This window comes from Solanum verrucosum, unplaced genomic scaffold (genome assembly GCF_900185275.1).
Source record: "Solanum verrucosum unplaced genomic scaffold, falcon-dt-bn FXZP01000203.1, whole genome shotgun sequence".
NCBI classification, from domain to species: Eukaryota; Viridiplantae; Streptophyta; class Magnoliopsida; order Solanales; family Solanaceae; genus Solanum; species Solanum verrucosum.
Window position 1 is genome coordinate 1,393,970 of NW_026020815.1, and position 23,309 is coordinate 1,417,278.

A 23,309-nucleotide genomic window follows, 5' to 3' on the forward strand; every position below is an offset into this window, starting at 1 on the left:
TTATAAACTAACATTAATGGTGGTTTCATGTTGTGCTTCAAAGTTTCAACCTTTAGCTTCGATTTTCAGCCATATGACATTCTTTGAACCATCGACGAACTCAATTTCTCCTAATGTAAGAATATAGATTCACAAAATTCATATGAATGCTTCAGATCCAAAAATCGCAGCTATAAATAAACTCAATTAACCCAGTGTTTTCAACTTCAAACAATTAGCAATCAACATTACAATAAAAAAGTTTCAATATATGAAGATCCAAGATACAAATCTACAAATTTCAACCTTTTGACCTTTAGCATAGTTTTTAGAATAATAAATTAAAAAGAGAAAAAATAAAATAAAGTTTTAAATAAAATTTTCAGTTGTCAAACGCATGCATATCACCTGACAATATAAATGTGGTTGTGAGATTTTAAGGGGATAAATTTTTTAATTTTAAACAGTTTAGGGGGTGGTAGGACTTCTGTGAAGAAGAAATGTGTAATTAAAAATTCGATCATAGCTTAAGGGGGCATTTGACCATTTTCTCAATATAAATATAAATTACTCCTAAAATATTTTGAAAATAAATATTAGAATAATTATTTTTTTGTCCCATTTGCATTGGCTATCCTTGTTGGGAAGATTGGTATGAAGGACAGTCCTATTTGTCAGATGTCCCACAAATTAGAATGAAAAATGAGTGGGTCCCAATTAAAATCCAAGAATTTCAGTTCATTATATAAAGTTACTTCACTTTTTGGTCAAACGTCAGAAAATCCTTTAATACCTCCTTCAAAAAATTTAAAAAAATATATATTACTTGATTAATATATAGTTTTAATAGACTCAAAAAATGAAAAATAAAAATCTCTTCATATTCTAAAGGGAATTTGTTTCTAGTTTGGAAAAAATCGTAAAAATTCCTCTTATGTACCGATTGTATTCCTTTATCTTGTGAGCGTAGAAAATTATTTCTGATATATTCTCGATTTGAATAAATATATAACAAAAATCAAGGGTGTAAAACAAATATAATAGCGAGGAACTTATGTTCTAAACAATTAAGAAAAGAATATGCAGCAATAATAAATAATATGATAACTGAAGCAAAGGAAATAAGTAACATATATTGATAAGAGAACTTGACAACTCTTAACTACCTACTAACATTCTAGCTTAATCCTTAATTTTCATGTTTTTTTCTATCTAAGATAATGTCCTTCGTACGCTATAGGTGTGTTATATTTTGTATAATCACCATTTTCTAAGACTTCTTCGACTTACTTCTATCTCTCTTGATATCCAATATAGTTCATCTCTCACATTAATTTTACGAAATAAAAATACTTTGTCATCCACCTATTGAATCGGAGTTGCCCTTAATGATAATTTTGACACATAGTTAGGGCATTTAGTTGATTGAATAATGTTTTGTCTTCGAGAGATTTAAAGTTCGACTTGAAACGATTCTTTTAATAGCAAATTCAATGATTCTTTCATAGCATTAAAATACACAATCCATTGTTCTTGCTCCGTGTTTATTCTAACATGGTCGAACATCATTTTGTATCTAATTATTTGTACCAATTCAAACAATTGAGTGAGAAAATACAAAATCATTTAGCTTTACATAGAAAAAAAACTAAGTACTACTTTGTACCCCATTTATCAACACATCACATCTATTCTTAATGCATACAAAAATGGAGGACAAACATACCTTTTAACTTATAACCCAAATAAACTCTTTATGTTATGGGTCAATATATGAGAAATAAAATTTAAAATATTTGAAAATCAAAAGTAATCCTAAAAATTCATCATAACAAAACAGAGAAATAAGACTTTTTTTCTTGCTTCCCCTCCCCTATGTTAGCTACGAACAAACTACTTTGCTTGTAGCTAACTTCAAAATTGATAATCAATAAAATATTTCATTGAATCAACTTGATAACCCGTTGTAATAATTCGAATCATAGTATCACGAGTTTGACTTTAATTGATCCAGCCCTCTTACTCAATTTACCCCCTATATTTAAAAAAATAAAATAAATTAAAATTAAGATGAAATTTAAAAATAATTGAAAAAATTGAGAGCTGGAAATAGCTGGAAAATGACCTACTCCAACAAGAACTGCTTCACAATCTTGGCACTTGGTTCCAGTACCTGTTCTTCCCAAATTTTCCTCGCCGGATTCTCGCCGCCGGCCATTTTTTCCGACCCCATTTTCGCCGTTAACGTCGCCGTGGCATCCACTTTTTGTATGTTCCATCCACCTTCTCTCAGCCGCATGATCTTCTTCACCTGTCTTTCTGCCAATACCCTTGTGTTCTCCTTAATCTCCATGGCTGCTTCTTCGTATGATATCTTCCCTTTAAAGTATTTCTCGAACTCCGGTACTCCTATTGCCTTCCGGATCCCGTCGGAACTGGAATCGGAAAACCCCTCTTTCTCGAAATACTCTTTTAGCTCTTCAAACATCTCCGAATCGAGCATTTCATCGACTCGTTTATCTAAATACTGATTCAATACAGGTGCTATAGCATCAACCCAGATGAAGCAACACTGGTAACGAAGCTCGTTAATCACCGGATTTAACGATTCGAAAATGTCGAATTCTGAATCGAATCGTTTTACTAACAGAGCATAGATGAATGAGTTAGACCCACCTACAATAAAAGGGATTTTCCCTCGATTAACGATTTCGTTGATTCTGAAATCTCCAGCTGATCGGAAATCGGAAGAGGAAAACTCCGGGTGTGATTCAGTAGGTTTGAACTCTCCGAGAAGATGATGATGGATACCGCAGCGTTCAGTCATTGAAATTTTGTTTGTAGTGATGTCTAAACCATTGAAAACTTGGATTTTATCGGAGTTAATGACTTCGATAGATGGGAAGAAATGAGTGGCGAGGTCGATAGAGAGTTTTGATTTTCCACAACCAGTAGCACCCATTATCACGACGATCTTTTTGGATCGTCGTGGTACATTACCACTGGTTGCTGATATAACCACATTACGAGTCCATTTGGGGAAGAAGAAAATGTTTTTTGGTCTGAAGAAAAACAACGTGTTGGAATGATTAGTACTCGTTGTTGATAAAAATGATAATTTTCTCATAAAGTAGATGATAACGATAATGATAATGATGATGATAAATTAAGCAACTATTTATATGCACAGTAAAATACGAAAGATTATTTATGGATCGTTGCTTTGGCAGAGAATAGTACGAAAAAAAAAACAGAGAAGTAGAAGGTGGGCTGATGAAAGTGGAACAGATAATGGGTATATATATTTGTTATTCGTTATTGTGTATATAGAGTAGTACTATTATATTTGCTGGTTCATCTTCTTCATAGCTACGAACAATTTTCGAGCTTTTTTACTTCAATGGCTATGGATAATGGACACTTTTCGATCATTACGTGTATCATTTCCTTGATAGTTACTTAGTTTCTTGCTGAAAGTGTTGCCATTTTTGAAGTAAGGTAGTGTAGTTTTCTTGATTAGTGTAAGTGTAAGTGATATGAGGGAGAATTTATGTCCATTTGTCTCCCTTTATATATACTTTCACCCAGCATAAGTTTGCAACAATCAGTGATCGTTTGGTAGTTGGATAAGAAATAAGTTATTCAGGTATTAATTTTCATATAACTTATACAACGTTTTATAGGTCGATAAGAAAAATAAGTTATTAATGTTTAAAATTAATACGATCTTTGGTTGACAATTTCAAAATCTGTATAACTAATACATGTATATGTTATTAGGGAGTTTGTGTATTATTTTATACCAAATAGAAGGTGGAATAAGTAATACATGTGTAATTAATATATGAATAATTAATTAATTCATAAAATAATATATAGATTCACTTATAACTAATTTCTACATTACTAATATTTGCAATACACTAATAAGCTATGAAACATACCCGGTATATAGGGGTGTTCACGGTTTGGTTTGGGTCGGTTATTGGTCAAAACCAAAACCAAATCAACTTAATCGGTTTTAAAATTATCAAAACCAAACCAAACCAAATATAATATACATTTATCGGTTTGGTTGTTTTCGATTTTGGTTTGGTTTGGTTCGGTTATTCGGTTATTAACCATACATAAAAATAAAAGAAACAATTCATTCAAAACGTGAAAAAAGTGACAACAATCCATTCAAACAAGAAAAATAGTTAGAATGACTGGCATTACAGAACTTTCGATTATTGAATTTACTAAATAAAACTTCAAAATTCACTATTTTGGCATAGAAGGAAGAGACAATGACATTTTCAGTCCCACAAAGAATTTCTATAGACACTCATATATATGAAACCAATAAGAAAAATGTTCTCACCTTGGACATTTTTTCTTTCATAAGTAAATTATAAATAAATTTGATGAAACATATATAAAATCTTTTAAATTGTTTATGAATATAATATATTATGTATGTATAATAATAAAATTTATGTATATAACTTGTTGGTTCGGTTCGGTTATTTCTTTGATTTTTTCAGAACAAAACCATAACCAAACCAAATACTATCGATTCTTAACAATCTAAAACCAAACCAAATCAAAACCCAAATTAAATCAGTTCATTTAATCAATTTGATTTGGTTTTTCGATTTGGATCAATTTTTATCCAAACCATAAACACCCCTACCGATATATCTCAAAGTGAGATTTGGGAAGGTATTGCCTTTAGGAGGCCGTTTCATAAAGTTTACAAGAATAGTGTTGAATAGATTGTATTAGAACGGTTGACATAAGAAATATTGATATCACTTATGCTCTCACATTAGTTATGCTAAGATTATTTTACTATTAAAAAATTATAAATAAAAAATAAAAGATTGAAAAAGATACATAAAAAGTGACATCAACGGTGGACATCTAAAATATAGATTGTTTTTCATCAGAGACCTCATGAGGCCGTCAAAAAGAGACTTCACGAGATGACCAATTTATTTTTTGAAATTTTTATTTATTTATTACAAAAAGAGATTTCATAAGATCATTATTTTATTATTTATTTATATTTATTTTTGCTAAAAAAATTCATGAGGTCTCTATACTTTATTAAATTTATTTTGATTCGTAAATAGCGATCATGAGTTCAACTTTTTTTAAATAAATAAATAAATTGTTTTTTTGTAAAAAAATAAATAAAATGGTAGCTAATTGTTGTTTTTGTAGGTGTCCATCTACAATTTTAATTCAATTCAACAATATATATATTCTAATTAGCTAAATCAAGTTTTAAGAACGGTCAACAATCAATCAGATTACAACAAATATATTTACTAAATATCCTCTAATCAACACAACATGAAAATCAACTTAAAGTACTTCGAAATTGAACGAAAATAATAAGGGATAAGTGTCTGAAAAGTATCTCAACTTTGGTCGAATTTGTTGTTGCGATACTAAACTTTCATGATGACCTATTACCTCCCTAGACTATTTAATATCGTATTTTAAACATATATATTTGTCCATGTGGACATAAAAAATAAGGCAAAATTATAAATAGTAATGTGTCCACGTGACACATATATACCTTTAAAATACACTATTAAATAGTTCAGGAGGTAAAAAATACGGTATTAAATAGTCTAGGGAGGTAATAGGTCCTCATGAAAGGTTAGTATCGCAACAGCAAATCCGATCAAAGTTGAGGTATTTTTCAGACCCTTATCCCAAATAATAATAAATAGAGGTCGTAAGTTATACAATAGGATTTCAAGCTAATTCGAAATTCTTATGTATTCCTAAAACACATAATAATCTCTAATTTTTCATGATTCATACATTGACATTTCTCACAAGGACACTTGACCAAGCCATTAAGTTGAAAAGGTTCTAGTATAGTCTATAAATCATTGACATCTTCTACAAATTTATGCGTCATCCCCATTCAACCAAAATTAGTTATATCATAGATCCAACTACGCTCCATATACACAAAGATCACAAAATTTGAATTTGTTAAACACTAGATTAAGTAATAACTCAACATTTTTTAAGTTAGAGTTGTATAACTGAATTGGATTCAAGTTAGATTTGCATTTTTTCCATTCTAAGTGCAAAGTTGAATTCTAACGTCAAAGTTCAAACCTAAATTCAAAGATTCATTTAATTTAATTCTATTTTCTTCTTAAGATTTGTGTTCCAAAATTCAAGATTCAACTTTTATTTAGGATCAATTCTAGATTCATAGTTCACTTAACTTATGAATTTATGAAACTAATGTAACCTACATGTAAATACTTGATGTTTTCATTATCTTAGAAATCAAATTGTAGCCTTATTCTACTTAATCTTGAAGTATTTTAAAAGATTTTTAAAAAAAAAATTTGCTTCAAATTAGAGTTACTTTTGGTTTCAATTTATGTTCGAAGTTGAATCCTAACTTCAAAGTTCAATCGTAAATCCAAAGTTCAAATATTTTTTTAATTTAATTCAAGTTTCAACTTAATGTCATATTCCAAAAATATTCAAGATTCAACTTTTATTCAAAGGGTCAATTCAAAATTCAAAATTCACTCATCAACTTATGACTTAATGCAACTAATGTAATCAACATGTAAATACTTGGTGTTTTCATTATCTTATAAATCAAATTGTAACATCATTCTACTTAATCTTGAACCATTTGAAAGAATTTTTTTGTAAAGAATAATTGGCATCTAGAGTTGTCTTTTTTCTAATTTTAAGTTCAAAATTGAATCCTAACTTCAAAGTTCAATCCTATATTCAACGTTCAAATATTCTTTTAATTTTATTCAAGTTTCAATTTAAAATTTATCTTATTTCAAGATTTATGATTCAATTAAGAGTCAATTATTCAATTTTTATTCAAAGAGTCAATTCAAAATTTAATTTTTATTCAAAGGGTCAATTCAAGATTTCATCGTTCACTTTTAGATTGAAAAATCAAAAGAACCATTTGGGTTACTTGTTAATAAAAATAATATTATCTATGATACAACTCCAAATATTATTATGTAATCGATAAAAAATTTAATGTCAAAGTTAAAACTTGCTAAACGTAAAATTTAATCTATCAAACAAATATCATCTTCCTTAAAATACATGATTACCAACTTCCACGGTCATTCAAAATTATGCAACCAACATAACTAATTACCTTCCAAAAAAATTAATTTCAATTCTAAAAATAGTTCACATTGAGTAATTTCATATTTTCGAACAATGATTAGATCGAATATGAGTAATTTCATATTTTCGAACAATGATTATTCATTTTTTGTCAATGCTCTAACACTATCTATCTTTCTCCTTCTTTATAATTAAAATAAATAAACATAGGTAAATGCAAATATTAGATGAGGATGGAAAAGACTAGTAGATGTAGAGATCAATGATATTATGATGAAGTAGACAATAATTATATTTAAAGATTATTTCGATTATTATCATTTTGTGTTGTCCTCTTTCTCAAATAATAATTATAATTACTTTTTATATTTTATTGGTGATTTATTTAAATTTATTTGTAGATATGGAAATTTTACTATTGTCTATTTTCTAATAGTAATAAAACTGTAAAATTGAAGATATATGAGACTGACGCCCCATGTTTCGAAGCTTACGCCTCCGCTTGTGTTGTGTAAAATGTCTCACCTCATACCCGTCTCTTAATACATTGATAAGTATTTTTTTCATTCTTAATCAGATGTACCTTGGGGTATGTTGTTGTGTTTTGTTAGAGGTTGCTTAACACTCGAATCTTTTCGGCGCAAATTCAAAGTTAATCGGAACACAATATGAATATCAGACATCAAAGAAGAAAAAAGCTAAAATATGTTTCTTTCTACCATACTAATTATATCAAGTAAGATTTACATATATTTGATACAGGTTGATATGCTTTACTTGAGTTGAGGGTCTATCAAATACAATTATTCTCTGCTTACTCAAAATAGGAGTTAGACTGCATACGCACTACCCGTTTTAGATCAACAATAACAATAACAATAACAACATATTCAATGGAATTCCAAGAGTGGACACTGAAGAAGATAGAGTGTATGCAGATCATACCCCTACCTCGTAGAAGTGATGATAGGACAGAAAAAAAATGCAGTATCACAAATTTAAATTTGTCGACTCCTATGTTATTTTAGTTATTGTATTAACTTTAAATATGGACCATATGCTATAATTAATATAATTGTGATTAGAAAAATCTATAGTTGATTATAGAGTTGCTTGTACTAGAAGTAGCCATTTGGTGAGGATCTATATGGTTAGGCTTTGAGTAGGATTAGCACATAACACTAATATTGATTATGTATAAGCAACATGGTGTTACAAGAGGGATTTGTCCATCATTATCGACCGTACGTTAGGCTTAAAGTTAACTTATAATTGTTGAGAAGTTAGTTCCAGATACAGCTGTCAGCTGATAAGCAAATGTTTTAGTTAAATTAAATGCACGTGATTCTGTTAGATGTGTCAGTGAGTTGGTTAGTGAAAGTCTTCATTTTCTATATATGTACAGAAGTTCATTCATAGAAGGAGTAATCCTTAAGAAAATATGGGATCGATGCAATGCAATAGTGATCTCTTGGCTCACCTGCAATGTGAGTAAGGAATTATTGAGTGGAATTCTCTATTCCTCCAGTGCACATCAGGTATGGCTTGATCTGAAGGAACGTTTTGATAAAATAAATGGATCTAGGATTTATCAATTACATAGGAGTATTTTCACCCTTACACAGGGCACATCATCTGTTTCTTCTTATTATACAAAATTGAGAAACCTATGGGATGAGTATGACTCTATTTTGCCTCCTCCTAGTTGTGATTGTCACAAGGCTAAGGACTATGTTGAACAGATGCAGTATCAGCGATTGTTACAGTTTTTGATGGGTTTGAGTGATAGTTATTCACAGGCAAGAGGTCAGATTTTAATGATGCCTAGTCTTCCTAATGTGAATCAAGCATATGCTTTAGTTATACAAGATGAAAGTCAGAAGGGAATCGCTGGATCTATACATGAAGGGATGGAATCCTTAGCAATGTATACTACAAGGAATCACAGGCCACCTCAGTTTAACTTTCAACCTCAGTTTGATTCTAGACAAACTCCTAGGAAGAACCATCTGTATTGCGATTTTTGTGACATGAAGGGACACACTAGGACAAATTGCAACAAGCTGAAGAAGTGTGATCATTGTCATACGACTGGGCATGTGAAGGATAATTGTTACTTACTCATCGGATATCCAGAAAATTTCAAAGGGAAGAAAAAGGCAAATGCAGTTATAGGGGATGGTAATATGTACTCACAGATGCAGGACTTGCAGGATCACAAGGAGAAGAAGGCTCACATAGCTATAGGAGAACATCAGATGGGAGATCAAGTTACTCAGGAACAGTTATTTCAGTTGTTGAACAACACTTCACCAGAACAATTGAACCAAATTTTCAATATGCTGAAAAGGGACAACAACAACATGGATCCTCAAAAGAGTGTCAATATGGCAGGTAATTCTTGTTCTCAATTGAAGTGGATTATAGATACTGGGGCTACAGATCACATGATACATAATCACATTTACTTGCAAGATGAAAACATGATGAATAGGCTAGGTAAAGTGCAGCTGCCTACAGGAGACTTTGCTACTGTTTCACATGTTGGAAATTTTCAACTGAATGATAATGATATAATCACAGATGTATTGTGCATACCAGAATTTAAGTTTAATCTTTTGTCTGTAAACAAACTGACAAAAGAGTTAAACTGTTCTGTCTCTTTTTTCCCTACATACTGTGTGTTTCAGGATCTCTTATCTGGGAAGGTAAAGGGGATTGGTAGAGTAGAGGAAGGATTATATGTGATGGACTCGAAAACAAGACCACACAAGGATAGGATTAAGACAATGTCTGCAGTCAAGAAAGGAGATGCAAGTGCAGAACTATGGCACAAGAGACTAGGGCATGTTCCCATGGAAGTTCTTAGAAGAATAAAAGACTTTAGTACTTGTAATAGTTTTACCATTGATAAGTGTGTCATTTGTCCACAAGCAAGACAGACTAGAAGTCAGTTCCCTGTTAGTCATACTATAGTTGCTGATATATTTGATTTAGTACATATGGATGTTTGGGGTCCATATAAGGTCACCACTCATAGTGGAAAGAGGTTCTTTCTCACTTTAGTGGATGACAAATCTAGATGGACATGGACTTTCTTAATTGCTTTGAAGTCTGATGTAATTGTTGTGCTGAAACATTTTCTGGCAATGATAAAGAATCAGTTTGGGAAGTGTGTTAAGGTTTTCAGGTCTGATAATGGAGGAGAATTTCTAAACTCTAACTGTCATGATCTCTTTATGTTGCATGGGATTATTCATCAAAGATCTTGTCCACACACTCCACAACAAAATGGAGTTGTGGAAAGGAAACACAGACACTTATTAGAGACAGCAAGAGCTGTAAAGTTTCAAGGGCATCTACCAAATAGGTTTTGGGGAGAATGTATAGAAGCTGCAACCTATATCATTAATAGAATTCCTTTATCTGTATTGGGGAATAGGTCTCCTTATGAGATATTGTACAAAAGGCAACCTTCTCTGGCTCACATCAGAGTGATAGGTTGTCTTGCATTTGCCACAGACCTGAGAAGAGATGACAAGTTTGCACCAAAGGCTAAGAAAGCAGTATTTCTTGGCTATGCTGTCAGTCAAAAAGGATATAAACTATTAGATGTTGAATCTAAGGTTGTTTTTGTTAGCAGAGATGTAATTTTTCATGAGACTGAGTTTCCATTTCAGTCTCTAGGATTTATAGAAGATGCAGATCATGTACCTTCAATATCATATTCACATGTAGAAGACAGTGAGCTCACACCATGTGTTGTCATCAGAAGTTCAACACCTATTATTGTAACTGAGGACACAACAATATCTGCATCATCTAGTGGTCATTCTCACAGGGATCCTAATAATACTCAACTATCAGACAATGCTGCTTCTGTTACTTCTCAGGACCCTGAATTGTCAGTGCAAACTCCTACAGTTGTTACCAGAAGGTCAAGTAGATCAGCTAAACCTCCAATTTGGCATACAGATTATGTTTTGACAAAGAAGAATACAACTGCTGGCAGTTGTTCCTATTCTATTTCAGATGTAGTGGACTACCAGCGCATCTCACCTACATATAAAAGCTTTGTCACTAAGTTTTCTCAAGAGAGGGAACCTACTACATATCAAGAAGCCATTCTAGATCCTAGATGGGTAGAGGCTATGGAGAATGAGATACAGGCATTGGAAGAAAATCAAACATGGAAGATCACTCAACTGCCTAAGGATAAGAGGGCAATAGGATGCAAATGGGTGTACAAGATAAAGTATAAAGCTGATGGGGAGGTTGATAGGTTCAAGGCTAGGTTGGTAGCCAAGGGCTATAACCAAAAGGAAGGGCTGGACTATCAAGAAACTTTCTCTCCAGTTGTAAAAATGGGGACTATTAGAGCAGTCATATCATTAGTTGCTGCACATCACTGGACTGTCCACCAGATGGATGTTTTTAATGCATTCCTTCAAGGAGATTTAAATGAAGACGTGTATATGGAAATACCTTTGGGTTTTGTCCATAAAGGTGACAAGGGGGTAGTGTGTAAGCTCATCAAGTCACTTTATGGCCTCAAGCAAGCAAGCAGGCAATGGAACATTAAACTGACAACAACCCTGGTTGATTCTGGTTTTCAGCAGAGCAGTTATGATCACTCTTTGTTCACAAAGAGTCAGAAAGGAAGTTTGGTGATGGTTTTGATCTATGTTGATGATTTGTTAATCACAGGGAATGACCACAACTTGATCTTGGACACAAAGAAAATCCTCAAGGATAATTTTAAGATCAAAGATTTAGGGGATTTAAGATATTTTTTAGGAATCGAATTTGCCAGGAACGACACAGGGATCCTTATGCATCAGAGGAAGTACTGTCTTGAGTTGATTTCAGACATGGGATTATCTAGTTCCAAGCCTGTTGGAGCTCCCATTGAGATAAATCAGAAACTTACTACAAAGGAGTTTGATCTTCACTTTCCTACTGCTGATGGAAGTGACAAGTTGTTGGATGATCCGAATGTGTATCAAAGGGTGGTAGGGAGGCTACTCTATTTGACAATAACAAGACCAGATATTGCATTTGCAGTGCAGCTTCTAAGCCAATTCATGCATAGTCCTAAAACATCCCATATGGAGGCAGCGATAAGGGTGGTCAAATATGTCAAACAGTCCCCAGGATTGGGAATATTCATGACAGCCAATGCCAGCAATCAGTTAACTGCATATTGTGATGCAGACTGGGCAGCATGTCCAAATAATAGGAAGTCCATAACAGGTTATATAAACATATGGAAGTTCCTTGATTTCATGGAAGTCTAAAAAACAGGACACTATTTCACGAAGCTCAGCTGAATCTGAGTACAGAAGTTTAGCATCAACAGTTGCAGAAATTGTGTGGTTGGTTGGCCTCTTTAAGGAGTTAGGGGAACAACTGAAGTTACCTGTTCCTGTATACAGTGACAGCAAATCTGCAATACAAATTGCTGCTAACCCAGTTTTTCATGAACGAACCAAACATATAGACATCGATTGCCACTTTATTAGAGAAAAGGTTCTATTAGGAATGGTTCAGCCTTTGTATTTGAAGACAACAGAACAGCCTGCAGATTTATTCACTAAAGGACTCACTCAAGCACAACACTCATATCTACTAACCAAGCTAGGAATGAAGAACATCTTCCACACTCCTAGCTTGAGGGAGGATGTTGAGAAGTTAGTTCCAGATACAGCTGTCAGCTGATAAGCAAATGTTTTAGTTAAATTAAATGCACGTGATTCTGTTAGATGTGTCAGTGAGTTGGTTAGTGAAAGTCTTCATTTTCTATATATGTACAGAAGTTCATTCATAGAAGGAGTAATCCTTTTCTCTGTATCTGTAAGTCATTGATTGTATAAGATGGAAGTTTATCTCTCAGTTTATTGAGGTTTTTACAATAATTTATGAACATATAATATCACAAAATCTTAATTAAAATAGTAACTAAATTAAAGGAGATATTGAAAGATCTAAACTTAAGGGTGTGCTTAAGTCTGTTTAGTTCGATTTTTAATTTATCAAATCAAATTAATTATATCGATTTTTTCAACATAAATCAAATCAATAAGAGTCCATCTTTTTCTTTTTACGTTTGGTTTGATTTTTTCGGATCTTTTCTGGTAAAGTTTCCACAACACAAAATATATCAAAAATATATTTCTTTGTTATAGTAAAATACAATAATTAAATGATTCTTCCAAAGAAAATTAAAAAATAAAATAAGTAGTGACATTATTATTATGCTAAGTATCATGATCAACAATCAAGATAATTATAACCTATAAAACAAGTACCCTTTTTTTAATTAATAAGATACAACATGGTTTGATTTGAGTGTTTTTGAGTTACTAAATTATGAGTTATAATTCTATAAAGATTTATTGTATCCCACAAAATTGTAAGTTCAAACTTAAAATAATATGTTAAGAAAAAAGAATTATGAATAAGTTTAAGAAAGACTTACAAATTACATTATAATAAATAATTTATACTTATAAATATAATGTTTGTTTGATTTGGTTTTGATTAATTCAGTTTTTTTTTTAGTTAAAATCAAACAAAATCAATTGTATCTTTTTCCTTATTTTTTTCATACCGAGATGAAAACATTATATTTAACCCTTAATTTATTATAAGTTTTAAAATATAATATTATATTATATACTTTAGATATGAACATCCATATGTTGCTTTGCCAGAGCTTTAATACAAATTCTTTTCTTGAATTGTTCTATAAATAATAAGCTTTTGACTCGAATCTTAAACAGATATTTAAAGGTAGATAGAAGTGAGATTGTGGACAAATAGGACTGTTTTAGATTATTTATTGCAATTAATTAATAAGTTAGTAGAGTTGCTTTTGTTTTATTATCTTGTTTCTTCATCGAAGTTTAAGATTAGGGAAACAAATGAGCGGGTTTAATTTAATTTAGACAAATTAAAATGAGTTAAGATTTAATTCATCCAAATTTTGTTTGGGTAAAAATAGATGGAAAAACTACCTAATTTGACAAACATTTCTACCATGTTTACTATTTTTTTTTATAGTTTGAAATAATAAATATTGTCTCACTAATTAATAATTTCATATCAAATTTCAAGTCAGATACATCTAAATACATGTATTTTGCTACCAAATATACTAACTAGGGAGAGGTGCGAGCAAGAGAAGGAGAGAGGTGGGAGAGATATAAGAGGGAGGTGAACAAGATAGTTTATGTATCCCAGAGATACATGTAGATCACACTAGATACATGTATTTGGGATGCCAGACATAGGGAGAGACGCGACAGAGAGATTCAGATACATGTGGATCCACGTGGATACATTGTATCTTAAACAAATTACACCTAATTTAGACCACATGTATTTGTGATACATGTATCTAAGCGTATCTAGATGCGCCAAATACATGTATATAAAGTCCAACATCTGATAATATTCACAATATTGCAAACTAGCGTAAATCTAATTAAGTACCCAAAATATATTGGGTCAAGATGGATCAAACAACCGTTCATAACCAAACCCTTCCAACATAATTAACTTAATATTTCTCCTTTTTACAAATATATCATAGTTTATAACAATCGGAAAAACTCATTGATGTTTTGCGTTAATGAAAGTCATTGTATGTATTAGAGTGCACCCATATCAAGATGACCTCCAAGGATTTACATATCGGTAAATATTTATTAATATCGATAAATATTTATTGATATCGGATGTTCACCTCAAATCAATATAAAATATTTACTCCTCTTTTAAATTCAAAATCGTTATTTTTCTTTGAAAACTCTTTCACTGGATAATCTTAGCAACTACAAACTCTTTTCATTTTATGTTCCCATTGATTCAAACCATATAAGATAAATTGAAATAACACCATAATTGAAAGCATGTCAACTTGAAGCATGACACTACATAAAAAATGATCTTTAGTGGCAATTACTTAACGACAATAACTTAATATTTGCCACTAAATATGTATTTTTAGAGCCAATTAACAATCTTTGTATATGTCTCTAAAGCATTTAGCGACATTGAATCTAGTGGCACTTAACTAATACCGGTAAAGACTTTAACATTCTTTATTAATGTGTCTATTTATTGCCGCTACAAGTTGTTATTGTTGTAGTGTGACATGATATATATGAGTATATGACATTGTTATTAAGAAATAAAGAGGGGAAGTGATTGAATTAGTTGCTAATACAACAAATGTGCCTACATTTAACATTGAATTGCTAGACCCTAAGATGTACCATCTAATAATTTGACCTTTGTATGTCTCATTCTTCCCCCTTATAATTTTCCCATCAAGCAACTTGAGATCTTCACAAGATTTGTTGGGTTATGAAGGGTGATTAAGGCGTCATGCGGAAGTTTATAAATTGCAAATCATATAGTTGATAAATCAGATAACAAAAAATTTATACTAAAAATCAAAATATTATTATATCAAAACTAATATAAAGAAAAACATTGAAACTTTAGAGAGAATAAATCTCCCCATAAACAAGAATCTTAAACGACTACATTGTGGATGTTATTGTTATTGTGTTAGAAGAAACAAACCTATATTTATAGAGTCCTAAAACCTTTTCTTACTAGAAAAAGAGTCCTAAAAGATGAGAATAAACCAAATATGAAAGAATATTATATTTTCCTTTCAGGAAAAGTAAAAACATTTATGTTAATGTTTTGTCTTTTCTTTAAGGAAAAACAAATCTTAAATTATGGTAAGAAAATCAGGGCAAAACCCTAACAAGATTTTGAGTGGTAAGTGATAATTTTTAGAATCTTGAAATCGCTAATTAAAACAAAAGATCGTGAGGTTTCAGGTTAAGTTCGAATTCCAATGGAGACAAGAAATCTAGATGAATTATTCTCAATTGTTTAAGCCTTCATGGAAAGAAAAACAAGTCTTGATGGAAATAGTTACTCGATATTTATGCTAGTAGAAGATAGCAGATACCCTATAAAATTAATCGAGATACACACAAACTTAACCTAGACACGATAGTCACAATTTTTTTTAGCGTAAGGGCACATGAAAGTCTCCCACAAGAAAGTGCAACTCTAGAGTGTAGTCCACCAAGTATGATGTCAAATATAGGAACATAGTCCTTGTAATTCATGTACATGATTTATAGATAGGATTAATTAGTAGGCACTTCAATAATGATATTTTCACTGCTTGAAAATTAAAATCCTCTATCGTTAAATAATTTTCAATTAAAAAAAAAAATTAAAAAAAATCTAGTGTAGTATGAGGAGAGAGTAGTAGAAAAAACACTTGTTTCTTTATAATTTTCTTAAAATTTGAATTGCTTTCCAAACTCTTTGATAAAGAGTGAAATCCCAATTTAATCTTACACGTGCGAGGACAGTCTATAATTAACTTGTTAATTAAGCCTCCTTTTTATTTTCTCAAGGTAGAACTCCAAGTATAACTAAAGCTCTTGTATTTATCAATGAAATTCAATAGCACCTAGTAATGAATTATATGTATCTCCTATAAATAGGAGTTTGTGTAATCGAGATTAAACTATCATGAGAGTTCTACAATTGTGTCCATAGGGATGGCAAATGGGGCGGGGCATTTGTGGGGCAAACCCGCAAAGATTTCAACCAATCCCACCCTGCCCCACATAGCTTAAAACTCGCCCCGCCCCGCCCTATTACCATTGTGTCCATGCTCTCCCTCTACTATAGATAATAAACTTTTTAGTGTTCTAGAAAGGAAAAAAAAAGTATATATATATATATATATATATATATAAGAAAAAAATCTTTAAAATTCGTGTGTAAACCCTAGAACTAAGTTATACACGTGAACATTTTGAGTTGATAGGAAGAAAACAAAAGAGGGACTTCAAAAGTTAATGAGATATATTATATGGTCATCTCTTAATCCCTTTTTTAGAGTAACTTTCAAAGATACTAAGAATAGAAGATCTTAAATGATAGTGACTCCTATATAGAGTCTGGAAATTGGAGATTTATTAAGAGAAATATTGAAAACACTCCTTAATTTGGCGTGAAAGGTTAGTTTTGTTCCTAAACTACTGGCAACCTTAAAAACACTCTTTTACTTGATTAACTAAACTTAGATACACCCCAGATCTTGTCACATGGGTGAAATACATCCCTAAATTCTCGTCAAGTTTAGGGAAGTTTTCAACACTTCTCTCAATTTTTTAATAAGAGTCACATACTCCTATAAGAGTTTAAGACCACTTGTTATGACATGTGACATATTGGCTGTGTATTTAAGTTCAGTTAGTTAAGTAGAATGGTGTTTTTAAGGTTATCAATAATTTAAGAATAAAACTAACAATTCACGTAAAGTTCAGAGGTTCTTTCAATACTTCTCTCCAAGTTAATTTGCAAAGATGGAGATAATAACTTTTAGAAAATTAAAGCATGAGAAAACCCCATAAATATGACTTTTTGGCTCTATAAGTCTTATAATTGAATTAGAGACCCTAATGCACTGAAAATATCATTGAGAATGGGCTCCTAAAAGATTTGATGTGCGTCTTTGATGTGAATTAATATTTAGTGACAAATCTTTTTCTTTCTATCATAATATATCCTCAAATCATTTTTCTTTGCTAGCACATCAAAACCATGTCTTATCTTTTGTTGAAATATCTTCTTAAGAATTATTGTTATAATATATAAAAATTGGTTTTGAAATCTTAAATTCTTTAATAGTGTAAAGAAATTCTTGATGCTAAGTTCACAATTCTCAACAAATATGGTTTTGATTTTTAACTTTCTTTTTGTTCCATAGAGAAATTTTTTTTTACTTCAACAAGGGTAAAAAAGAATAGTAAGATAAGCAAGCATTTTCCCAAGAAAAAAACATTGTGTTTGTAAAATTTCTTATTTTCTTCACTTGGAAATTAAGTCTCAAATCCCCAAGTGATGCACAATAATTGTCTTAGTTTCATCATTCATGAGGTCATGAAGGTATGAAGTTGTTTTATCAAATTATATTTCTTGTTAATTTCAATCTTTTGCAATATCAAAATCTCTATAGAAAAATAATAATTGCATAATTGGAGTTAGAACTACCCCTATTCTAATTTATGTAACCTGATTAGAAGTACGAGGGTTAAACTAATTAATTTTTAGTGTGAATTCGGCATAAAATCTTCACTTTTCTTGCAATAAAATTTATGTATTTAAAAGTTTACATAAAAAATAATATAAATCATCGTAGTTAATTACTATTATTTTGTTGAAAAACTTCAAGATAAGTGGTACCCTTTTAAATGTCAAAAGATCAATCCCATTCATGAGCAGTTGAATATGATTTAAGATCTTGTTATTTATAAAGTTTTAAATTTTTATATGAAAACATTGTTGTTTTGACATTTCTTTAATTAATTATTATACTATTGTACGTAGTGGCTACTTTTAATTTGGACTATATATAGCTTAGGGCATCTCCAATCCTAATCTCTATTTTACTCTCCAAATATAGAGTAATAATTAAAAGTAGTACATATTAAATAATATATTTTTTTAAAATGTTATATTACATTTAAAATGAATTACTAATATTAGAGATATCATTAATGGTCTATATGAAAATTAATATGTTAACTACAAAATAATAGAAAATAATAATAAAATAATGAAAAAGTGAAATAGAGAGGTGAATAATAGTTCTCCAAATTTGGACTACTATTCACCTCTCTATAAATGGAGAACTACTATTCACCTCTCTATAAATGGAGAATAGAGAGTAATTTAGAGGGTGGTTGGAGAGCCCTTTCTCTATTTTACTCTCCAAATATAGAGAATGGAGAGTAAAATAGAGTGGGGTTGGAGATGGTCTTAGTGCTCGCATGAACTTGAATAGTGAAAATTCCAAAATTAGCTATTATAATTAGTTGGTATTCAATGCTTTATTTCATAAAAAAAAAATGACAATAAAACCTAGGTTATAACCCTAGCTAGGATATGAAGTAAAAATATTTGAAAAGTTTACTCTTTTGTCCTTTTGAGGTTCTTTTTTATTTTCTTGACTACATTGAGGTGCTATATAGTCCTAAAGTTTTTTTAATACTATTGATAATATGTAAGTACTTTTACTTCAAGTGGGATTGTATTTTGTTGAAGAGATAATTACATAAAGCATATATATCTTCTTTAACAATTTAAGAGACAGTAGATTTAAATCTCATCATCTCTTACTATCAAAAAGATTTTTCAGGTACTTAATCGACAAACAATATTAGACCCATATGTGAGCAAGTGTATTGAAATACTGAAACAAAATTCCAAAATTGACTATTACAAGGCTTGATTTCATCATGATTCATGGGTCTAACCCTATGATAAGTAGTTTTTTTTTATTTATCTTTTATTAAAACAAAAATCCTCAACAGAAATAAGTACAAGCAAGGGGGGCTAGGCCTTACCTTGTCAATCCTATGAGGTAACAGATCTCTACTAATTAACAAGCATGAAGAAAATAAGAGCTAGAGAGAACTAGATATTCTATGATCATCACAGAATTCGTAATACACTCTATGATGATATTACAAATGAGAATGCTTAAATAATGCACAAATATAAAATCCAAGCAGAAAGTTGAGTTATCAATCTCAAACTTACTTTTACAAATGTGTGAATTTAAAATGATAGATAGCCCATCTAAAGTAACCTGAAGTATTTTTCTCTTGTCTTCTTCTTCAAATATGGCCAACAAAATTTGATACTTCATCATTGCTTTTTAAATGTATTGGATCTTGTTGAACCTATTGACACTATCATATAATTTTGCTTTGCCAGTCGCATCGGCAGGTGTCTTGGAACAAACTCTTTTGTCACTTTACCATCCCAACTGTGTTGTCTTCCATGTGTCTTCTTTTTGTTTTTGTTGCTTCCACTTCTTTGATGCCTAGGTGAGATATCCCCATCTCTAGCCACTTTATCAAAGCATATGTCCAACATATCCTCATCCTCACCCTCGTCAAAAGAATCATGGCCCAAATCACTAGCATAAGCATTAATTGGACTAAATCCTTATGCTAAGGCCTCTTGTTCATTCTTCTTTGCAATTGTACTTTTAGGTACAAATTCTAGAGTTTGTGGACTCAATTTTCTATTCAAAAGAGGAGGTGAAACATTCTCTTCTTCATCAACCAAATCAGCCCACCTAGGAGTACTCATCTCCCCTTGTTGTTTTTCTTTCGAAATTAACAAATCATTTGTAAAATTAGCTTGAAAGAGTGGTGACATACCTTTCGCCAAAATTTTATCATTCCCTGTGGATGATAAGAGCTGTCCAAATTCACCTTGATGTTCATCAGGTGAATCCAAATTTTGGGAAGTGACCTCATGAGCTAAGATGCTCAATGTGACCATGGGTGGCTTGATCGCTGAATTGGGTTTGAGTACCATGACAGCCTGACTTTCTTGAATAGCCTTAGCTATTGTAGGACTCATAACCATATTTGTCGGTCCGCATGCTACATACTCCAATTGGTGTGCTAACTGATTGTATATTATTATCAGGATCGGCTCGAACCAAAGTTTTCTCCTTCGAGGGATTAGAATCAATTAACTCTAATTCCTTCTCCACCCCGAGTGCTTCAAATAGATTTGTACAAACAATGTCTTTTGATCCATTAGATTGCACTACTAGATTAGTAGTTACTTGTTGCTTATTTTCAAGACGTGGAGATTTACTTCGACTTGCCGAGGAACCAATACACATAGAAATTGATTTTTTTTGTGCAATTGTGTTCCAATTCCCAGTTGCATTCTCATCACAACTAGAAATTTCAACTTGCAAACCAATAGCTTCCAAAGGTTTCAAATTACCACGCTTAGATTCTGCAATTTTTTCCTTTCCATCAATTGCCAAATTCTCAAGTGGCGCATCAGATTTTATCGCTTGTATAACATCATGAAGTTCCCCAGGAGTGTGCTTATCACTTTGCCTCATACTTGAATTTTCAGCGACAATTTCATTATCTTTTACCTCATTAATTTTTTGTGCAAATTGTGTATCCTTGGATTTGTTATTTAGCTGATCTGAATGCACAACGAGTTGTTCTTCAACTCCAACAGGATCAACTGAATTACAACTTTGCCGTGAAGACTCACCAGTTTGAGGAATTAAGGATAACATTTGATTCCCTGAAGAATAGTCGTCTAACATTGTTTTGCTTAGGCGCTGGCCAAAATTTTTGGCGCACCAAATTTTGATCTTGAACACCACTCTTTTCAGCCCCTACATCTAATTCTTTAACAGTTTCATCCGTTTCACCAATTTCCAGCCTATTTAAATAAGTTTTTTTAGCATTGAGATGATCACGAAGATCTCCTTGAAATTTTTCTCCTTCAATATGATTTTCACTGACCATGGCATCAACTTGACCATCGGTGAGAGTTCGACAATCAGCTTCTCTATGCCCCTGATGCTTACATCTCTTACAATAATATGGTACATAATCATACCTGATTTTTTGCCATACGTTTGTAATTTCACCGGTGACTAAATTGTTGAATTGAACTGTAATTCTTTTTGGAAGAATCCTCAAAAGATTCACCTCGACTTTTACCCTTGCAGTACTAGGTCGTGTTTTATCATAGGTCGCTCAATCCACATCAAGAGGTTGTCCAACTGCCGAAGCCATTGAAAACAGAGCATTACGAGCAAAATATTGACAAAGTAAACTTAGAAAAGAAATCCATGCCATTGCAATGGAGGTTTCTTCCCTAGGACTAAAAGAGGGAGTCCACTTTTGGATTCTGAATGGTATAACAGTACCAGCAAACTTAATCGACCTACTAGTTTTTGAAAAGATTGCAATATAATCTTCCTTTAAAGTGAACCGCAGGAGCACATGCCGACTTTCTATTACCCAATGTTACATTCACCTTTAAATCCTAATTGTTGAGGCAATATTTTTCGTAAATCTGGAAGTTCAGGCCTTCCATGTGAGAATTTGGCAATGAGAACGTATTTTAAATTCTCTTCCGTGATAAACGTTTCTATGTCTTTGGAGTCAAACACCATTGTGGGTTCTCCATGTAAAAGAATGACGGGTTTGAGAGATTTCTCACTAGATTGTTGGTTCCCGCTGATTGCCGAAGCATATGTACGACATGTATTAGGGTTGACGTTTGTATTATTTAGACTTTATAATACTTTTCTTATTAATTGTTATACTTTGTTTATTTATTTTACTTGAGTTTGATGCACTTGAGCCAAGGATCTTTCGGATATAATTTATCTACCTTCACGAGGTAATGGTAAAGTCTGCGTACACTCTACCTTCCCCAGACCTCACTTAGAGAAATTTCACTGGGTATGTTGTTGTTTTAGACACACACGTCTTATATGGCATAGTAGGATGTCATGTAAAATGTGAATTGTCACGTAGGATGCCATATAATATGTGTGCGTCTACTTGTTCAACTTTTGAATAGTGTAAGTGTCTATGCACACCCAAAGTTGGAGGACATAAATGTCAAGCAAGGCCAAGTTAAAGGGTGCATATATGCAGTATGCCAATCATTAATAGAGGTATATCAATTCGCTTCTCAAGTTTAAAAATCATTTTTAGTCATCCAAACATGTTTATCAATAGTTTGTTCATAGAGTAAAATCATGCTTAAATCACCTTTGCAAAATCAAGTTCTAAATAATTTCAATTTTTAGGAAATTCATGTACTTGCATATAGGTTCATAATATAAACAAAATCAAATGTTAGGGGATGAAATTACTGTGCTATAGATTGTTTTGGATACAATTTTTTTAGGAAGATTTCAGAAATATATAGTTACCTGACTATATTGTAAAAATATAATCTAAAACTTACCTTACAAGTTTTTAGCCCAAAATACAATTTGATATACAATATTATACCTTTGATATACAACAATTTGCATATTATGTTTTTTACAAAATGATTGAAATTTGTTAAAAATATATTATATACCAATATATAATATTATACAAAATTATAAGAGGTATTTATACAGTCATATACAATATTATATAAAAAATGAACTTCATCTTCTTCCTTGAATCCAATCGTCCGTTCATCCAAAAATACCTCAAAAATTACACCAAATCACTCAAAATTTCATATTTAGACTCTTTGATCTTTTGCAACAATATAACCACTCGAAACGAAATTTATTT

General features: G+C 31.5%; 1 protein-coding gene across 1 annotated transcript; it reads right to left on the reverse strand.

Annotated features, from left to right (window-relative positions):
• Positions 1–2,087: 2,087 nt before the first annotated feature.
• LOC125813378 (adenylate isopentenyltransferase 1, chloroplastic-like) lies at positions 2,088–3,106 on the reverse strand. Its single transcript, XM_049492880.1, has one exon. It carries the CDS (start codon positions 3,104–3,106, stop codon positions 2,105–2,107), a length of 1,002 nt encoding a protein of 333 aa, XP_049348837.1. The 3' UTR covers positions 2,088–2,104.
• Between the last annotated feature and the right edge of the window lie 20,203 nt (positions 3,107–23,309).